At 37.2% G+C, this 20,098-nt stretch overlaps 1 protein-coding gene across 1 annotated transcript in view; it reads right to left on the bottom strand.

Annotated features, from left to right (window-relative positions):
* Positions 1–19,469, bottom strand: part of LOC127648676 (voltage-dependent L-type calcium channel subunit beta-3-like) — an 86,785-nt gene extending 67,316 nt beyond the window's left edge. The window contains exons 1-6 of the mRNA XM_052133396.1: positions 19,215–19,469; positions 9,843–9,920; positions 6,135–6,257; positions 5,846–5,985; positions 5,658–5,719; positions 5,368–5,390 (exon numbers count right to left, since the gene is read on the bottom strand). Of these exons, the coding sequence (XP_051989356.1) occupies positions 5,368–5,390; positions 5,658–5,719; positions 5,846–5,985; positions 6,135–6,257; positions 9,843–9,920; positions 19,215–19,232 (444 nt within the window). The 5' untranslated portion in view covers positions 19,233–19,469. The remainder of the gene's footprint in view (positions 1–5,367; positions 5,391–5,657; positions 5,720–5,845; positions 5,986–6,134; positions 6,258–9,842; positions 9,921–19,214) is intronic.
* Positions 19,470–20,098: the final 629 nt, after the last annotated feature.

Here is a 20,098-nt window from a genome sequence, read left to right as displayed (position 1 = left end):
TTCCATGTTTTTGCACTACAAACTGAACAGCTCTATAGTGTAAGATATTAAGACCTGTTCCACACTGATTATTTTTCTAACCACCTTGGTACATTGTTTTTCTTGTTTTAAGATATATTTAGATGTACAGTACATGTATGCTTAAAACCATAAAAAATATTTGCCAATTGGGAATTAAAAATAATTCAAATATATTCTTGGAGAAAAAAATGATATTCTGACTAAGAAACACAAATGACAAAATTAATGATCAGTGAAATAATTTTTTGCCGTGCATTATTCAGGACTAAACAGAAACATCTTCTACTAGAACCAGTGTGCATAAAACTGAAGAACAGGTGATATTAATGAAGAAACACAAATACAAATTGCATACAAATGGAACACACAAGTCTCAGGTCCGAAATTGTTTTGGGTAGCTTTCTCACAGTACTTTTGCTCCTGCTAAAATACATTTAATTCTGTCAGAGTATGTACCTTAGCAGGTGTGGGGCTTGTGGGGAGTGTGTTTTCTGCCAGTTTCTCCAGCATGGGATTGGGAGGCTCCATTTCAGGAGGGTGAGTGGCTCTCCAGTAGGCCTCCAGGTAATCAGCGATGTGCTCACAGGCATCTGTGAGCTGGTTCTCATCCAAGATGACATCAAAAAGCTCCTGTGATAAAGAGAGATGGTGACTTCTTAACAATGGTGTGTATACTGTAATTGACTATGGAACAAACCCTAAAAGCCCATACCACAAAGTAATGCTGGGAGGCTAATTTATGTCCATGACTGCCTGTGGTGTACCTTAAAGTGCCTTGCTACATGGTAAAGCTTAAAAATAACAGTCTCTTGATAATCAGATTAAGACAGTTTCTGATTAGTCCCTACAGCTAAATTTGGATTAGAAATAAAGGCAGTTTCAAAAGGGCAACCTCAAAGAGGTAGAGCATTTCAGCATGGGTGTTCATATTTATTTTCTAAATACACTTAAGTACAAATTATCAGAGGTTATATACCAAAGACAGAGTAATAGAATGTTTTGTGTTGAGAAATCCAGACTAATTAACTAATTTTATAGAAAAACTTCACCCAAAAATACAAATTCCAAGTTATTCCAACCACATTTTTCCCCCCATGTGAAACACAAAAGGAGATGTTAGATTCCAGTCTGTTCCTTAAAAAGCTATTGAATGGCTTCAGAATGCTTGGACTATAGTACAAAAGAGTTGTATTGACGTCTTCTATGATACTTTAATGGTGCTTTTTTGTTCTTTTTCGAGCTTGACCATATAAATCACCATCCACTTGTACAGAAAACAGTGGTTCGGGCATTCTACCTTTCATGATCTCCTTTCACATCAGGAAAAAACTAATTTAGAGTTGGAGTGTCATGAGGAAGATTACATGATACATTTCTTTGTTTGTTTTTAAGCAAGTTTCTATGGATGACACTTACATTAGGACACTGGGCCAGTTTGTCAGCAGCCACCATCTGAACATTCAAATGTTTAGTCTGAGACTTGCCCCTGGTCTTAATCAATCTTGTGAGGACCTGAATAGTTGGTTAAAAGAGGAAGGAAAATGGACAGGAAGGATGAGTGGGTGGAATAGGGAGTAAAGAACAATGGGCGTTAGATCATGTTGGGTCACAAGAGAAAGGTTAAAGTTTTTGTGCAACCAGTCTTCTCTGTAAACTAAGCAGTTAATTATTCTAAAAAACATTTTTTATGTGAAAGCAATAGCTGTGCTTTAAATTGTTTTGGGTAAATGAAACTGTTCTTCCTGTAGCCTAGCAGTGACAGACAGATTGACAGATTAAAAGGCTATTAAACTAAAATATACACTCACTGAGGACTTTATTAGGAACACCAGTACACCTACTTTTGCATGCTATTATCTAATCAGCCAATCATGTGGCAGCAGGTCAGGAGCTTCAGGATGGGGAAAAAATTTGATCTCTGTGATTTTGACCATGGCATGATTGTTGGTGCCAGATAGGCTGGTTTGAGTATTTCTGTAAATGCTGATCACCTGGGATTTTCATGCACAACAGTCTCTAGAGATTACTTGGAATGGTGCCAAAAAACAAAAATATATGCAGTGAGCGGCAGTTCTGTGGACGAAAACACCTTGTTGATAAGAGAAGTCAACAGAGAATGGCCAGACTGGTTCGAGCTGACAGAAAGGCTACAGTAACTCAGATAAACACTATGTACAATTGTAGTGAGGAGAATAGCATCTTAGAATGCACAACATGTTGAACCTTGAGGCAGATGGGCTACAACAGCAGAAGACCATGTCTGACACTTTATCAGGACCATAGTATTCCTACTAAAGTGCTAAGTGAGTGTATTTTCAATCTTTAGAAAAGACACAAGTTAATCAAATAAGTCATAACATATCAAGGTATCTGGATATTGCTATACTGACAGAATAATCTTGTGTCTGCCTTCTAGTGGTAACTCCTATTCATGACATTATCCTATCCTACTTGAGCAACTTTCCAAGCTCTGAAAAAGGCATTTCAACCTTAGGTGATGAAATCTTGACATAAACCAGGATTGGGGCCAATGAGGTCTTGCTAAGCTGGATAGGGTGGTTAATGGTGTCTGCATCCAGAACCACGAGCTGTAGACTGCGGGCTAACTCAAAAATCCTCTCTACTTCTCCTTGAATTTGGGCTGTAGGGACAGAGAGAGAAAATGAGGCAAGCCCTAAAATTTTCATGACATTTTCCACATATTATTTCATCAAAGTATGAATCTATTAAAGTGCAGCCTAAAGCATATAAGTGTTATGTGAAGCTTTTAAAGGAATATACCGGGTTCAAAAGTTAAGATCATTCGACAGTATTTGTGGCATAATGTTGATTACCACAAAATAATTTTAACTACTCCTACCTTTTCTTAAAAAAATAAAAGCAAAAATCGAGGTTACAGTGGCAGTGAATGGGGCCAATTTTGAGAGGGTTTAAAGGCCGAAATGTGAAGCCTATTATTTTCTAAAAACAATTACATTAATTCTAATGTTAAAACTCATGTATTATTTGAGCAGTAAAGTTGTTTAAATCGTAATTTTTTCAGTAATTTTAGGGTTTTACATTACATCATAATGGCAACAAAGTTGTAAAATTGTCAATAATTTTACAAAGAAAAGATTTGTAAGTGATTTTAATCACACTAAAATCTTGTTAACATGTATATTGTTTATGTCTTGTGGCCATACTTTTGAAACAGTGAGTATTTTAACAATTTTATGAATTGGCCGCCATTCACCTTTGTATGTCTCATTTTTTATTTATTTATGTGGTAATCAACATTATGCCACAAATACTGTCATTCGATCTTAATATGTATTAAACACATAATATTACTTTAATGTCCATTTTTCTGCTAAAATCAAAAGTAAGAAGAATATCTAGAGGAGTAAATGTAAGTATAACAGAAAAGACTTTCCTTAATTTTATTGAGTTTCAGAAGCAAAGCTAAGGTCATTCAATGTGTCACTGAAAACAGAGATGGGAAAAAAATGCTGATGGTACAGTTCCTCATCCACAGGAAAGAACAGAACAATGAAGGTTTAAAGCTCCAAAGTGAGCAAAGTTTAATACCCCCACCCTCCCCCTTTGCGCTGTATTGGAAACCAGACTGGTCTTTCACAACTAACTGAATACAAAAACACGACATACTTTGGCTTATATTTTTGGGACCAAAATAATTATACATGAGTCATGACTTATAGCAGATTTAGTGGTTATGGTGTCTATCACAAGCCGAAGCTTTTAGAAGTAGTAACCTTCACTAAAAGTACCAGGGTTCTTTGACATGTAGTGTTCTTTAATAGGTGGAGTAGCTATGATGACACCAACAGGAATGAGTTGGGGAACATAGACAGGCGACTGCTGAGTAATACATACCCGCGACATCTGAGGTAAGAGCGCATGTGAGGGACAAAGTGGAAATAACCAATCAGATCCCCTTAAGAAAGTTAAAAAACTAAGATCCACACTTGGTGAGAAAACACAATCACTAATGTTAAACAGCTACCTAATCAAAATTAATAACAAATTAATGTGTTGTGACATTTGTAAGTAATTTGAAAAGAGTTTATCTTTATTTTGAACAGTATAAGCTCAGATTCACCTTACCTATTTTTTTTTTTTTTTTGCAGTTTTAATTTGCTTTTACTTAATAATCGTTTCACATGAGCTAAAGTATAAGTAAAGGTCTGGGTTCAATGATCAATCAATTCTTTCAATACTCTGATTTATGTAGTCACTGATTCAGCATTAAATTGCAATTGATTATTTAAAGCTGAGGTGTTATTTCTCAAGGTTAAAATACTTTCTCATATCCCAGGTTAATATCCAGATACAACTTTGATAAGCCACTTATAGGCACATGAATAACACACTTCAGCTTTTATATCTCAAGCCGATACATTTAGAATATATCATGTGATTCGTTTGTAATGAAAGATAAAGGTAGACAAAAAGAGAAAAGGGCAAGTAGTGATTACCTAAGCTGGAGCGGGTGTTGGAGCGATCCATTATGGCATGTTTGCTGGGGTTGTTCAGGATAGACCGTTTGGCAAGTGCAATATCTGCTGTCACCCGGGTGATAGTTATTCTAGTAATTAATTTTATATATTAGAAATGCCACAGTAATCTAAATGACTACACGTTATAAAATCATGATCCATTAATTCTGTATTCATACGGACATCATACCTTCCTTCAAATCTGTGTTTTAAAAAATCAAAGAGAGCTTTTTGCATCATGTCTGTAACCTGCAAAATAAAAAAAGAAGGAAAACCCCTACGCAATTAAGTAACAAGCCAATAATAAAGACTTCAGAGACTAAAGTGTCATTTAAGTACTGTACAGTAGGGGGCAGTAAATATTTGTACTATGTGAGGCATTTTTGGACAATCCACAGGTTCTGTTTTAAGACACATTATGTTCACATTAAAGACAATTCTTAAACTTAAATCTGTACTGAGAAACATAATTTTCTGTTTTTGTTTTAATAGTAAAATCTAATTTGCCTGCTGAGCTACTGGATATTTGAAGCTGTAATGTTGGAAAAAAGCAGAGACTTTAAACTGTCTGTGAAGGGATGAACATGGCATACATTTAAGACCCCTTACCTCATAGCCCTTGAGAGAAGGCCCCATGAGCACCACAGGACGCATGGAAGGCACAACATCATATGCAGCCAGTTGCTCTCCCTATAATAATCAAAAATAACTTGGTGCAAATATTCTTCATAATAAAGATATGTAAATAGTTTGTATAAATATGCATATACATTGTATAATATAATACAATATAATGCAATACAATACAATAATATTAAAAGAGTGTGTATGGGGAGGGGGTGCATACCGATTTCTTCTTCACTTGCTGAACTGAAGTTTAAGATAAAAAAAGAGAAATTGTATTGCATGCAAGCATGTAAACGATAACACTGTGTATGTTCTACCTTTATTCAAATTAAAAGGACAGATAAAAATCTTTTTTGTCCAGGAGAATAGAAATAATAACAATTTCTGAATAATTATTATGAGAAACTCATGTGAACTAAAATATGAATGTAGTAATGAACAGCTCTCTTAATTAAGCTATTTGTCCTAATTTACATTAAAAACATAATCATTCATGTAATATCAGCACACCTGTTTGTGGTGGAGACACTTTCTTTGCATTCATATCATCTTTGGCTGAACTTGCCGCTTTACTAGAACAAGAAATACAAATCATTTTCAACATTATGAATGTTGCAGCAATTAACTTGCATTGTAATATCTGATTCATTCTCATTCAACATAAAAAGACAACACTGTAAAATAAACAAGTTCTTTACTTGGCTAGTGCTTTGGCAGCCTTCCTGGCCTGCACCTCTCTCCTGATCAGAATGGTCTCCAGGTTTACTGGGCTGGGGATAAAACCAACCTCTCCCCCATCCTTTACAGGCCGCCCAATCCACCAATCATTATTAAATTTCTGCACAATAAAAGCAGTAACATGATGTGGCTTAAAAACAACTTCACTGACTATCCTTGACTAACTAATTTGACTTACCTAAATGTAATGATTGCACTGATGATTAGCTGGGCTACTACATTGTTGGAGAGCCTATGGCTCTCTCTCACCTCTTTGATATGCAGGAAGTCTTTAGCCTCAAAGGAAACTCCGTGCCCTGGTATAGGGACGTTATCATCATCTGAAGGAGTGTAGGTGAAGTTTGTGCGTACAGCGAAAGCAACAGGCTTATACTGCAAAAATGAAGAAAAAAAAAGACTGAAAAGAATTATATATTATATATATTTATTGACTGAATTAATTGAAATTTCTGCCTCTAGGTATTCACACACTTGGTTAATTCTACTCTCTTTCATGAGTTTATTTTTATCAGCTCAGATGAGCATGTTGTTCATTTTACATCACTGACACACAATATGTGGACATTTACTAGTGTATGCAATACATGGATATTTACTATGTCTTTGTTTAACCTATTATTACAGTAAAGGAAAATGTAAATATTTCAGTGTTACGTATGTGACAAATGTAATCCTTTGTGAGCAGATACTTTTTAATCACTAACAGCGTGTTTCAGGTGAGAATATTATAGATAGAGGTATACATGAAATATTAATGTATCACGTATGGGTAAGAATCTTTGTAAATCTGTATTGTGGCAGTTTGTATGACGAAGGGATTCTGAGACAGAAACACTGTTGAGTTCAGCATGTGCTGCATTGCCCCAGGCAAGTTACTAATAATAGCTTTTATGCATTTACCTTCAAACCAATTGGTAAGCGTGAATTAATTCTTGAAAAGCTCAATATCATTCTAGTGAAGGGTAATACAGTCTTATGGCAACTATATGAATCTTGAGGATAGTGCAGATTTGGATATGTATGATGAGACTGAGTGAGATCATTGTGATTCAGTGTGCACTGTGAAATCTGTAAAGCCATATAATATAACTTGCCCTCAAAATTCTGTAAAACGTGCAAGGATATTTAATTTGGAGTGCAATATGTAGCCCTTAAATAAGGCACGTGTGCTACCATGTGATCATATTTGATTCTTCCATGTGTATTTACATTAGCATTTGTGCTAAAACACTTAAACAAATGCATATGGTTCGTCCAACGTAATTGTCTGTCCATGTCAAATAAATAAATAAATAAATAATAAATAAAAAAAAAAATCCTTTTAACATGCAGTTAAAAGGATGGTGTGGTGTGGAATTAAGTGTTGACAAACGGGATTTTATGATAAGCACCTCAATATGCTTGGATTACAATGCAAAGAGACATCTGTACAAAATATATGTCTGACAAATTAATAAATTTAATGTGTAAATGTAGACACAATATAGTGGGAATGCAATTACTTTACATTTTTAATTTATATATATATATATATATATATATATATATATATATATATATATATATATATATACACCTCACATTGAAATAAGTATTCAGACCCCTTGCTATGACACTTGAAATTAAGCTCAGGTGCATCCCATTTCTCTGGATCAATTTTGAGATTTTTCTACACTTTGATTGGAGTCCAACTCTGGCAAATTCAATTGATTTGACTTGATTTGGAAAGGCACACAACTGTCTATATAAGGTCTCACAGCTGAAAATGCATATCATAGCAAAAACCAAGCCATGAGGTCAAAGGAACTGCTTGCAGAGCTCAGAGACAGGATTGTGATGAGGCACAGATTTGGGGATGGCTACAAAACAAATTTGGCTACATTGAAGGTTCCTAAGAGCACTCGCCTTCATAATTCTTAAATGAAAGAAGTTTGGAACAACCAGGACTCTTCCTAGAGCTGGCCGCCTGGCCAAACTGAGCAATCAGGGGAGAAGGGCCTTAGTAAGAGAGGTGGCCAATAACCTGATGGTCACTCTGGTTGAGCTCCAGAGATCATGTGTGGAGATGACTCTGGTCTTATAAAATGAAGACGCAACTGTTTGGCATCAATTTCAAGCATCATGTCTTAAGAAAACCAGGCACCGCTCATCACCTGCACAATACCATTCCAATGGTGACGCATGATGGTGGTATGCTGTGGGGGTGTTTTTCAGTGGCAGGGACTGGGGGACTGGTCAAGGATGAAGGAAAGATTAACGCAGATATATACAGAGATATCCTTAAAGAAAACCTGGTCCAGAGCGCTCAGGACCTCAGACTGGGACGAAGATTCAGCTTCCAACAGGACAATGACCCTAAGCACACAGCCAAGACAATGCAAGAGTGGCTTAGCGACAACTCTATGAATGTCCTTGATAGGCCCAGCCAGAGCCCTGACTTGAGAGCAATCAAACATCTCTGGAGGGACCTGAAAATGGGTGTTAACCAACGGTCCCCATCCAACCTGACAGAACTTGAGAGGATCTGCAGAGAAGAATGGCAGAAAATCCCCAAATCCAGGTGTGCAAAGCTTGTTGCACCATACCCAAAAATAGTTGAGGCTGTAATCGCTGCCAAAGGTGCTTTAACCAAGTACTGAGTTAAGGGTCTTAATACTTATGTCAATGTGATATTTAAGTTTTGACGTTTTAATACATTTGCAAAGTAATAAAAAAACAGTTTTTTGCTTTGTCATTATGGGGTATGGAGTATAGATTGATGTACAATTTATATTATTATTATTATTATTATTTTTTATTTTTTTTTACCTCAAAATATATATTTGGCCTTTTGTATATAAAAAACATAAAATTGTATCCATATTTAAAAATCATGTCACAATCAAAGTGCAAAAAATGATAAATTATTATTTCATTTTAATTACATGCATTTATTATGTCATAATTTGGTATTTAATTTAAAGCAAAGTCAAATGTCAGCACAATGGCAGTCTAGCTGTTAATAGCTTGGTCTGTGGGAGATGGTAGACTTAACAAGGACATTATGCTTTCTGCTCAGTGCCTTAATTAAAAAGACTGTAGGGAGGTAATTTATACGCTCAGGGAATTTAATTCCATGTTTTTAAAGTGAACAGAAAAAATGGACACTGTGAAGAGCTATTGGTACAACACCAAGCATTTGTTGCTCGTTCAAAGCTTGCTACTTCAGGTAGTTGTTATCAAGTTTTGGACTTTCTTAACAAATAGAAAAAAATATATGCAATAATTAATTGTGCTGTTTAAGGCAAGCATCATAATGATTATTGCTCACACTAAGGGATAGGGATTTGAACAAACCCCTGAGTATTTAATTTTGGCTTGTAACTCATACTGAACTGTTTGTGCATATGGACTTGAATGATACTTTAAATCACGTGGCTTACTGAGAAAAGGTGTGCTATATTTATCTACGTAATCAGCCTTTAAAATGTTGTCTAACCGACTATAAAATGGTGATAAAATTACCTAGACTTACATTAAAGGAGGGATCTAAGCCAAATCTAAAGACACAAATATCATAGACCCATGGAAGTGGGCTCTTTTGTCTTAGGCCAGAAAGCAACCACAGTGCAACCACTTGGCAATGCCCTAGCAACCACCCATAACACTATCTGGCAACTACCTACAACACCCTAGAGTTGCAGCACAAGTTTAGTACAGATACACACCTCACTTTTTTTCAGAATATGTAAAACTCTAGTTGTAGCTATTGCTTCTCAGTCAAATGCAGGGCAATGCTTTTGTAGAGCTCAAGATTTAACACTTATGTGATCATTTAGTAATTAGCTAACGTGTCACTTTGACAGAGGAAAAATAACCCTACAACCTTTATGGTGACATCTAAGGCCTTGATATATTTAGTCCTTGTGGCCAACCATGTCATAGGCAGGTGGAAATGGGGTTGGAGTTGCAATCTACCTTAGCCTTCTCCAGCTGGACTTGGGCATTCTTCTCCTTCTCCTCAGTGGTCCCTGAGTCTTGACGGTCCGTTGAACCCTGCAACAGTTCAAAATAAGAGACCTGGCATTATTATATCACCTAGACTCACTCTTTTCACAAGAACTGTCTCTCCATGCTGTCTCAAGCTCATTAGAATCACAGACTCACTGTATTGACTCAAGACAACAAGCACTTAACTGTGCTCATTTTGTCAAAACTAACACTCAAGAAAATGTGACATGAATCAAAATTTGTTGAAAATAGGCTTTCAATTACTAAATTAATTCTTGAACTTAGTGTGCAGATTCCATTTTGGTTTTGACTTATCCAACATACTTGATTAATCCTACTTATTTTTGGCACAGAACAAGTTTATTTTTATAAGATCAAATGAATATGTTGATCATTTTACATTATCACAATAGTGTATACAATATCTGTATATTTGTCAAAATTATATGTCTTTGACAAAACTACTGTTCTGTATGAGAAAGTGTAAATGTTTTAGTGTTGTTATGTAAAATATAAATGTAACATTTTTAGTAGTGAAAATACATTATTTAAAGGTCCTATATCTGTTAAATAGGAGCACTATGTGTATTTTCATGTGACATGATATCATGTCAGTGTCATCAGTGTTTTCCCTATATGCATTCATCAGCGATGCTTTCTGCACTCCACGCAGTAGTGATTTTTCATTCGTGAATTAATAGACTAATTAATTAGTCTTTCTGAACGGATCTTTTAAGTTAACAAATTGTCCTTGTTCACCCCGATACACTGACTCATATTACTCTTTCACTGACGTCTCTCACTTTCAAAGCCAATGAGCTCTAGTTTGAAGTGTGAGACTGCTTTGGTGGCTTTAAATGCCTGTATGACTGACTATATAGAATGTGTCAATGGCATTCCAGTGTGGGCTGTGTGAAGGAACATATCATTGGTTTGACCCACTGAACGAATATAACCCTTCACTGAACGAGAGAGGATCAGGATCTAGGAGGTATGTCTTACAGTGCTGTGAAAATTTATTTGTATCCTGATTTCTTCTACTGTATTTTTGTGTATATCAGAATGAGCTTTATCAGAAGCTCATTCTGATATAAACAGAATCAGATATCACATATATCACTGTGGAGTGGAGGGGGCCCGGTCCACAATCGGCCTGACGAGGCGCGCGAGGGATAAAGGCGGCCGGTGACGATGATTCGAGAGAGAGAGAATTACGGGCATGTCCGTCATGTGTGTGTGTTTATGTTTATGTGTTTGTGCTTTTGGTTTAAGTTTGCATTAAATTATGATTTATGTTGACAAGCTGGTTCTTGCCTCCTCCTTGCCTTTCCTTAACAGTGTTACATTGGTGCCGAAAGCCCGGGAAGGAGGAGGGATGCCCGTTGCAGAGTCCTCGACACTGCCGTCCACCAAGGGGAGCGCCGCTGCCATCTGCCGGGTGACGGAGTAGCCCGAGCGCCCGTCCGCGGGGCAAGTGGGGACTGGATACCCCGACCGCCTGGAGCGAGGGAGCCGCTGCCGGGGGCGGAGGAGTGCCCTGCCGTCCCCAGAGACGCGGCGGGGTCGAGGAAGACCGCCGTCCACGAGGGGAGGAGGGAAGAAACTCTCCGACCGCCCGGAGCGGTAGGGCCGCTGCCAGGGGCGGAGGAGTGTCCCCATTTGCTGCCAGAAAAGCGGAGGGGCGTTCTGCCCGCTGGGGGTCGAAGGTTTGACTCCGGTTCGCCCGGGGTTGGAGCGGCTGTTGTCTGCCTGAGTGTGGAGGAGTGTTCGAGGACCATGCAATGGTACATCAGAGAACCGGTGAGTGAGCTTTTTCACTCTCTCCCTCTTTCGCACCGTGTTGTCCTTCTGGTGCCTTTTGGCAAACTCCAGGCAGCTGTCATGTGCCTTTTACTCAGGGATGATCAGTGGAAACAGGATGCACCTGAGCAAAATTTTTAGTGTCATGGCAAAGGCTGTGAATACTTATGTACATGTGATTTGTTTTCTGTTTTTAATTTTTAATAAATTTGCAAAGATTTCAAACAAACTTCTTTCACGTTGTCATTATGGGTTATTGTTTGTAGAATTTTTAGGAAAATAATGAATCAGTTTTGGAATAAGGCTGTAACATAACAAAATGTGTAAAAAGTGAAGCGCTGTGGATACTTTCCAGATGCACTGTAACCTCCGTTAATTGATGAAGGGAACAAGACATTGTGTCCCTCTTGCCAACCGCTGAAATGGCCTGGTCTTTGGCTCGGCTCCTCAATGAGAAACCTGAGTGTGTGTTTGCAAACGGCACTCCTTTTATACCCGTATGTCCGGGGGAGTGGCATGCAAATCACACACGCCAATTCTCATTGGCCTTTTCTCAAAGATGAGAGATGTCTGGGCTCCCAAGGGTGACCCCTAGTGTCAACTCATCAACACAATGTCTTGTTTCCTCCATCAGGGAACGGAGGCTACATCAGTAACCATGACGTTTTTTCACATGGGTGATATAGGTGTTGGATAACTTTTTTGCTTCAATAAAAAAAAATATATGTATATTTGAAAACTGTATTTTGTGTTTACTCAGGTTGCCTTTGTTTTAAGTTATATCTCTGTAAAGGATTAAATGGAAAGGAGGAGGTGAGAACCGGCTTGACAATATAAATCATATTTTAATGAAAAACGTAAATATAATACACAAACACACACACATGACGGTCAGCTGCCCATAAACGTTCTCTCGCTCTCTCTCACACCACCTTCCGCAGTCAGCCTTTATCCCTCTCAAAGGCTTAATTAGCCTTATAAGGGACTGGGTGTGTAAAATCACGACCTGGCCCTGCTCTCCACCCTGTCACAATCTCGTTTGAATATCCAAAACAATTTACAATGAAAAATACACAAAAATAGAAGAAATCAGGAAGGGGCAAATATTTATTCACAGCACTATACATTAACTTAGGACATTTTGTTCAACAAGGAGAGAAAGTGGCTGGATGAATTATGAGTAAAAGTGACTGATGACATCAGGGCATTATTGATTCACTTACAATTATTTTTAGGCTAATATTGACTTTTTGTATATTTATGCACAGCACTTAAAACAAACTATAGCTATGTTTTGTTGTAATTTGTGGGGAAAATGCTTATGATGCTCAAACACTCTGCTGAATTCTCTTAGTAGATTTGTAGATACAAATTTTAGTATAATTAGACATGTTTCAGTTGTGAACGACTATCATCAACGGTTTCAAGGCTCACCAAAACACACACACACACACACACACACACGCACACACACACGCACACACGCGCACACACGCACACACACGCACACACGCACACACGCACACACAAACACATACATACATAAAATACATTAATTTGATGCTACCTACTGGTTAAGGTGTGATTTACAAAAATTGTCACTGAACAAAACAGTGAGACAGACAAAAATAATCTGTGGAGTTAATATTGTAATTGTGGGCAGAGTTATTATATTTGAATGTACCATATGCACTTTGGACCCTACTGAACAATTTTTATAACATTCATGCTTCCTCTTTACAATCTTTAGATAAAATAACAAAGAAATGCACATTTTAAACATGAGGCCCTCACAAAATTGTCTCCTCTAAGATAAAAGACATACCACACATAATGCAGGAACTGTTATGCACCATACTTAGAAAACACCATAAAGAACCTAAAACTTTAAAATGTATAGTGTTACAACAGCAAATAACCAAAGGCTATACATTTAAATGAACAAACCGTTCTTGTGTCAGTCTCCTTGCCTAATTATCCTGATTACATTCCCCCAGCATCACCAAATTAACATAATCTGTCCTCGTTGAGATTATTTCACATAACTAAGAAAATTGTTACTGCGTACTGTATGCGTACATAAATTGCTGCCCATACCATTTTTTTTATTCAGTTTTCTCAAGAATCAGCCATTTACAGTTTGATATTGCTTTGTCATTGCTGAAGTCATGATTGCTGAAATATAAATTATAATATACCTTCCACAGTGACAAGTCCCTTGAGAGACACTGGTGGTATGCAGTCTGACAAAATCCTACTGATCTTAAAGACCCCATGAACCATGATTTGCTACTTGCTAGTCACTTGCAGGTGGTATTAGGATGAGGGACCATTTCATTCTAGGGAGCATTTGATTGGAAAAAATCTGTGTAGAGCAGGATGAGTCTTCAATATCTTTGGTTCATTACCCAGAAGAGAAAGAAAGTACATTTTAAATGCGTACATATCTGCTAATAGTGAATTGAAGAAAAAGAAAAAAGCTGAACTCCAAAGACACAGTCACAAAGAAAAAAGCACTGTTCTAAGATTAAATTATGTAAATGTTTCATACTCATAAGTCTGTCAAGAACGTGAGTGACCTCAACCTGAATATTATAATTAATACTTTATATATTATACCTGCAATCTTTGTTGGGTTACAACACACTGTATTGCTCAAGGGCATGTAGTGAACATAAGAGCAGAAATTAGGTCAATTAGCAGAGAATGTGGTGAAACGTGATAAATAAAAATAAAAAGTAAAGGAGAGCGAGATAATTGGGTTGGGGGGTGGGGGTTTAGGATTCCCGTAGGCACAGTTATGTAGAGGTGCTTGATTTTGTTTACTTATGTCTGCCATAGACATCTTGTTCACTCAGCGGCATCTCTTCTGAAAGTCAATGTCATGGAGAGAGCAGTACAAAACGTTGCTGCTCTCTCACTGTTACCAACAAGCACCTCCAACTACAGAGTTGTACAATTTTATGATCACATTCTTACAAATAGGACTCAAAAATTAAGAATTTTAAGCTGACCAAGTCAGGCCAATAGTTCAGATTTTGCTTGCCTTGTTAACATCTTCATTGGTCCCACCACTAAAAATGATTAATTTTACTTTTAAAAATGTATTTAATATGCATAAAAAATATAGATTTAGGCTATACAAAGTCTTTAAAAATATAATTTTCAAAAAAAAATTTATTATGGTGAGGTTCTTCACTGCCGTGCAGAGAAGGAGAAAGCCGCTGATATGCGCTGTAGATCCAATAGCAGATGCTCTACAGAGGTGAGTGGAACAGTAGTGATCTCAGCTTGCTGATCGCACAACCGCACGGCTCCGAAGAAATCTGAATGAACAGATGCACGATTCCCTCGTTTTATACCTGTATGTCCGGGGGAGGGACATGCAAATTCTGTCTGCCAAATTCTCATGGGCCTTTTCTCAAGTTCAGAGGTAACCGAGGCCTTCAAGAAAGTCCCCTAGTGTCGCTTCATTCGACACAACGTCAAAATGAGTGACAGACAGGGAATGTTAACTAGCATATGTCATCATCTAGTGACATTTAGCGACTTTTCGAGCAGGCTTTAGCTACTTTCCATTGAAACCAGTTGGCAACACTGTAGGCAAGACACAGCTTATACAGACAGAGAACAAACCACTCTTACCGAGGGCAGACAACACATGATGAGAACATGTTCTTGCGTTCAAACACATCTTGATGGATTGCAAAACCGAAGGCAGGGATCTCAAGATGTGTTTTTCCAAGTTTCAAACTTAATTTAACCTAAAAACAGTATGTTTATGATGCAATGCAAACGAGATGCTCCAGATGTGTACGTTTGACACAGGTGCACATTGACGCATCCTTAGCCAAGCACTTATAATAAATCTCAGACTGATTGACGAATTCAGTTGCAAAATGGATAGCTGTGAACTGTAGGCCAGTGACAGGTTTATATGTTCAATAATGTGGAAATAAACAATATATTGCTATATTTATATTGCCAATATAAAGCCACTTTTTGTATTGTCATTTTTAATGCTTCACTTGTGTACAGGGCTAAATATTTTTCCAAGTGTGGTGTGATTAAGAAGTATGGGAGGGTAACATTTTGGGATTTTACTGGAGGTGGTTATAGGATTTTTTTAACCACTTTGAAGGTTTAATTTGATTTCAGAAATATTCTTTGTTTAATTTTATTTTCGCAAAATCAACCGGTAGATGTGAAGTGCATGCTCAAATCCACAGCATAACCTCACTGTTAATACTAGCCATGATTTGTGTGTCACTTGATCAATATGATTAATAATACTTAAATTTTATATAATTTAACAGAGCCTATTTCCAAATCCAAATTTCCATGCGTATAAAAGGATCATGCACTGTCAAAGAAATATGCCTAACATTCAACAAGAGCACAGTTAATGCACAGATCAACAGAAGTCCATATATCTATTCTTCTAATTAATAACATACAGCCCATTTACACTACTAACTTCTTTTGAATGTGCTGTCTTTGTTTATATCGCTGGTGCTTGACAGGGAATGGATTATATATATAATAAGGCATAGATGGTGCAATAGCTGAAGAAAAACCTCAGAATTAAATTGTACCTGATGGAGCCCATCAGCATTTTGCATGCAATTTCACCACACCCACTTGCTCCTACTTGCTCCATGCTTGCACAAAAATACCAAATGCATTAGCGCTATCTAAAGTCAATTTATTTATAAAGCACAATTAAACAGTCTGTTGAAATATCAAATATAAAACAAACATATACAACAGTGAAACTACAGTATTAATAACACTAATAAGTATTAAAACTCCTCTCAGCAAAAATATGTGTTTTAAGCAGTGATTTAAAAATGGATAAAGAAGGGGCAGCTGTTATGCACAAGGGTAAGCTGTTCCAAAGCTTTGGGGCAGCTACTGCAAAAGCCCAGTCACCCCTAAGTTTTAACCTGGACCTGGGAACAGTTAAAGTTCTCTGTTCAGAGTAACATCACAGCACTGGCCTGATTGGTCAAGTAACAGTTTTGCCAAATATCCTCTCTGCATGTATTGGAATGTATCTTATGGTCTCTTCATTTTACTAAATACAGACATTATATTTCAGACAGAAAGAGAATAAAGGTAGCTGATTTTTCTAAGCCTATGATCAGATATTTTCTCCCCACTAATTCCTATAGACATTGTTAAAGGTACTTCACAGTTATGCTAATTTGACAGAGGCAATTGTAGATGAATCAAATGCAAGGCTTATCTTATTGTTACAAAAAAGCTCTTTTGAAAGGAACACCTTTATCATACTTTGTATCATAAAATGTATTGTCATGATTTATTTTGAAAAGGATATGTTTTAAGGAAAATAATTAATTATAAGAGCAGATCTAGGGCAACATTAAAAAAAAGTTGAACGCAATAAGAATAAAAAGGGAAATGAAAGAAGACTGGAGAATGAGCTGTGTTGTGCAAAATGTTTTGTTAATTGTTGCACTTTTTGCAGTAAGAGTAAAGATGGATAATATGTGAGCCAAGAGTAGCCTAATTTAAACAGACTAACAGGTCTGGGATTTATTTTAGGTTTGCTTTGAATCATACTGTAAACCAAAACATTTATTTTTCAAAGCAAATCCTCTGCAAATATAGCACCCCCAGATCATCACGATCCAACACTTGGTTGTCTAATGGTTAGACGGAGATCTGGAGAGGCCTTCAAGCCACAGTGTCTCACATCCACTGTGAAATTTGGAGGATTGGGGGTGCTAAGGCTGGAATCGGGATGAATCAAGCCACATACAAGGTTATACTGGAAGAAAACTTGCTTCCTTCTGCTCTGACAATGCCTTAAATCTTAGGATTTTTTTTTCAGCAGAACAATGCTCTATGTCACACAGCCAGGTCAATCAAGGTGTGGATGGAGGACCACCGGATCAAGACCCTGTCATGGCCAGCCCAATCTCCAGACCTGTTTAAAATGTTGTTTAAAATGAATATGAACTTGTTTTCTTTGCATTACTCAAGGCCTGAAAACACTACAGCTTTTTTGTTATTTTGACCAGTTGTCATTTTCTGCAAATAAATGCTCTAAATGATGATATTTTTATTTGGAATTTGGGAGAAATGCTGTCGGTACTTTAAAGAATAAAACAAAAATATTCATTTAACTCAAACACATACCTATAAATAGTAAATCCAGATAAACTTATAATTTTGCAGTGGTCTCTTAATTTTTTCCAGAGCTGTATGTATATATATATATATATATACATACATACATACATCTAATTAAGACTAAGATTAAGATTTCCTGACTGTTCCTAAATGAGCTCTGGCAGGTCACCCAGGTATTCAACCACTCGCATTCATGACAATCCCAAATTATACTGTTTGTACACTGCAAAGTAATAAATACATAAAAGTATTTATATTATATGTAACCTGTAATAGTCAGTGGTGCTATCACCTCAAAACAGTAGCATAAACTTGCATTATATAATACATTGCATATCTTATCATAAATTCTCAGTGGGACCTCTCCGGCTTCAATATCGAAATCTAGTGCAGTGGGAAATAATAAACGGCAACCACATTAACATCTACTAGATATTATTTTGTGTTTAAAACTGCTCAAGTGAGAGTTCCAGTGGCAATGTGTAGCACAGTGACAGCTGGCTGTTTTTTACTGAAACACACTACCACGATAAACTGTGGTAGAAATGCTAGGCCAAGCCACACTCATGGACAGTCTGTCTTTCTCACTGTTGCTCATGGTCATGATTGCTTCTCTGTAAAGAGATTAAGATGGCATGCGTCAATCCAGGATTTGTAGAGAAAGAGACAAATGCAAACAGGATCACAGGATTTCCACTTATGCTACTCCAAAAAATGTGAAGCTCTTTAAAGAGGAAATACTTTAAAGTAATACAGGACCATGGTGGGAGTAAAGCCAAATTAAACAAATGACTTAGAACAGATCTTCATTTTTGAACACAATTCTATATGAAGTTGGAAACAGCATGGGCCTGGTTAAATATCCCATTGACAGCTCGTAACAGTTCCTAGGTAACGGTATCCGATGTAAAGTCTATAGTATGATAGGAAACGGTCATGTATTTTACCACTAAAACACCACACCTGTTTTAAATTTAGAGATAATTTGAGAAACAGCTGAGTTTTGTAATCCTGACAATTGGAAATGGATTATGCACATAACACAGCTCAGCACAATTCCATCAGTTTCTGCATTGCAATGATTGTGCAACCTGTCACATGGAGGTTACATTTCAGCCCAATTACACCTAGATTAATTACACTTTTACATATTTTAAACATAGCATAGTAAGAAAGAATACACATATTTTACCCAAACATTGGTGTAAACACAGTGTATTTTCCATGGCACATAAAAGCAATGATGAAGAGCAACTCAAACTAACATGGATTACATCTGAACGCAACAGATGGCACTGTCCTCGAATGGCACTCTCATGTCTACCTCATCACTCCCTGATGCGCGCGCGCGCGCACACACACACACACAAGACGTTTTACCTTTTTCTTGGGTGGCATGCCCACTTTTCCGTTTTACTTTACGTTTCTCCACGATTCACAGTTTAAGTAGTGGTCAGCCCTATACTCTCAAACCAGTAACTGACAGACGACTGAGGAATATCCATGTCCTATACCCCTTCTGTTCCGTCCTGGGATAGCCAGCCAACTACTCAAATGTACCGCGAGCGGGATTTACGACAGGATTCGCGCATTGTGAAATTCATAATTTCTCGAGCGCCGGGTTTCTGTGGTTGTTGTCCAGGAGAAAGTGCAAACGATGGCTACTGAAAGTCTATCCATGAGTGGATACATCAGCGGCTCCCGCAGTGAGTGGAGTTTGTCACCCCCTCCCCGGGTTTGAAGAGCTTATTCCACAGCGTGGCATCTGTTGCTACAAACCTGCTAAAACCTTCACGTTCTATCACTCTGCTTAACGAGGAAAGTACTCATTTCATTTGATCCGAATTGTAAAAATATATTATGTTTTCTCATATATACGATTTGATACAAAAATAGGGAAGGGTTATAATTTGTAGTGTTAGCAGTCATTTTGATTGCAGTCCTATGGTTGCATCACACACAGTCGTTTCTCTGTCATGGTGGAAATTTCTATTGAGCAAATTATATTTTCTATCACATAACCCCACCACAATGGAATTATTATTTTTTTTTTTAACCAAAAGATGTGACATCTAAATTAACTGTTTTTAGGTTATGCCAAACAATTCAAATTTGGAAGGGTTAGATCAGGTATAGCTCCTTAAAGGGATAGTCCACCCAAAAATATAAATTCTCTCGTCGTTTACTCATCCACATGCCATCCCAGATGTGTATGACTTTTTTTCTTCTGCTGAGCATAAACAGAGATATTTAGAAGAATATTT

The sequence above is a fragment of the Xyrauchen texanus genome, chromosome 9 (assembly GCF_025860055.1).
Source record: "Xyrauchen texanus isolate HMW12.3.18 chromosome 9, RBS_HiC_50CHRs, whole genome shotgun sequence".
Taxonomy (NCBI): domain Eukaryota; kingdom Metazoa; phylum Chordata; class Actinopteri; order Cypriniformes; family Catostomidae; genus Xyrauchen; species Xyrauchen texanus.
The sequence above is the reverse complement of the archived record's forward strand: the minus strand, read 5'-3'. Positions and strand labels throughout refer to the sequence as shown.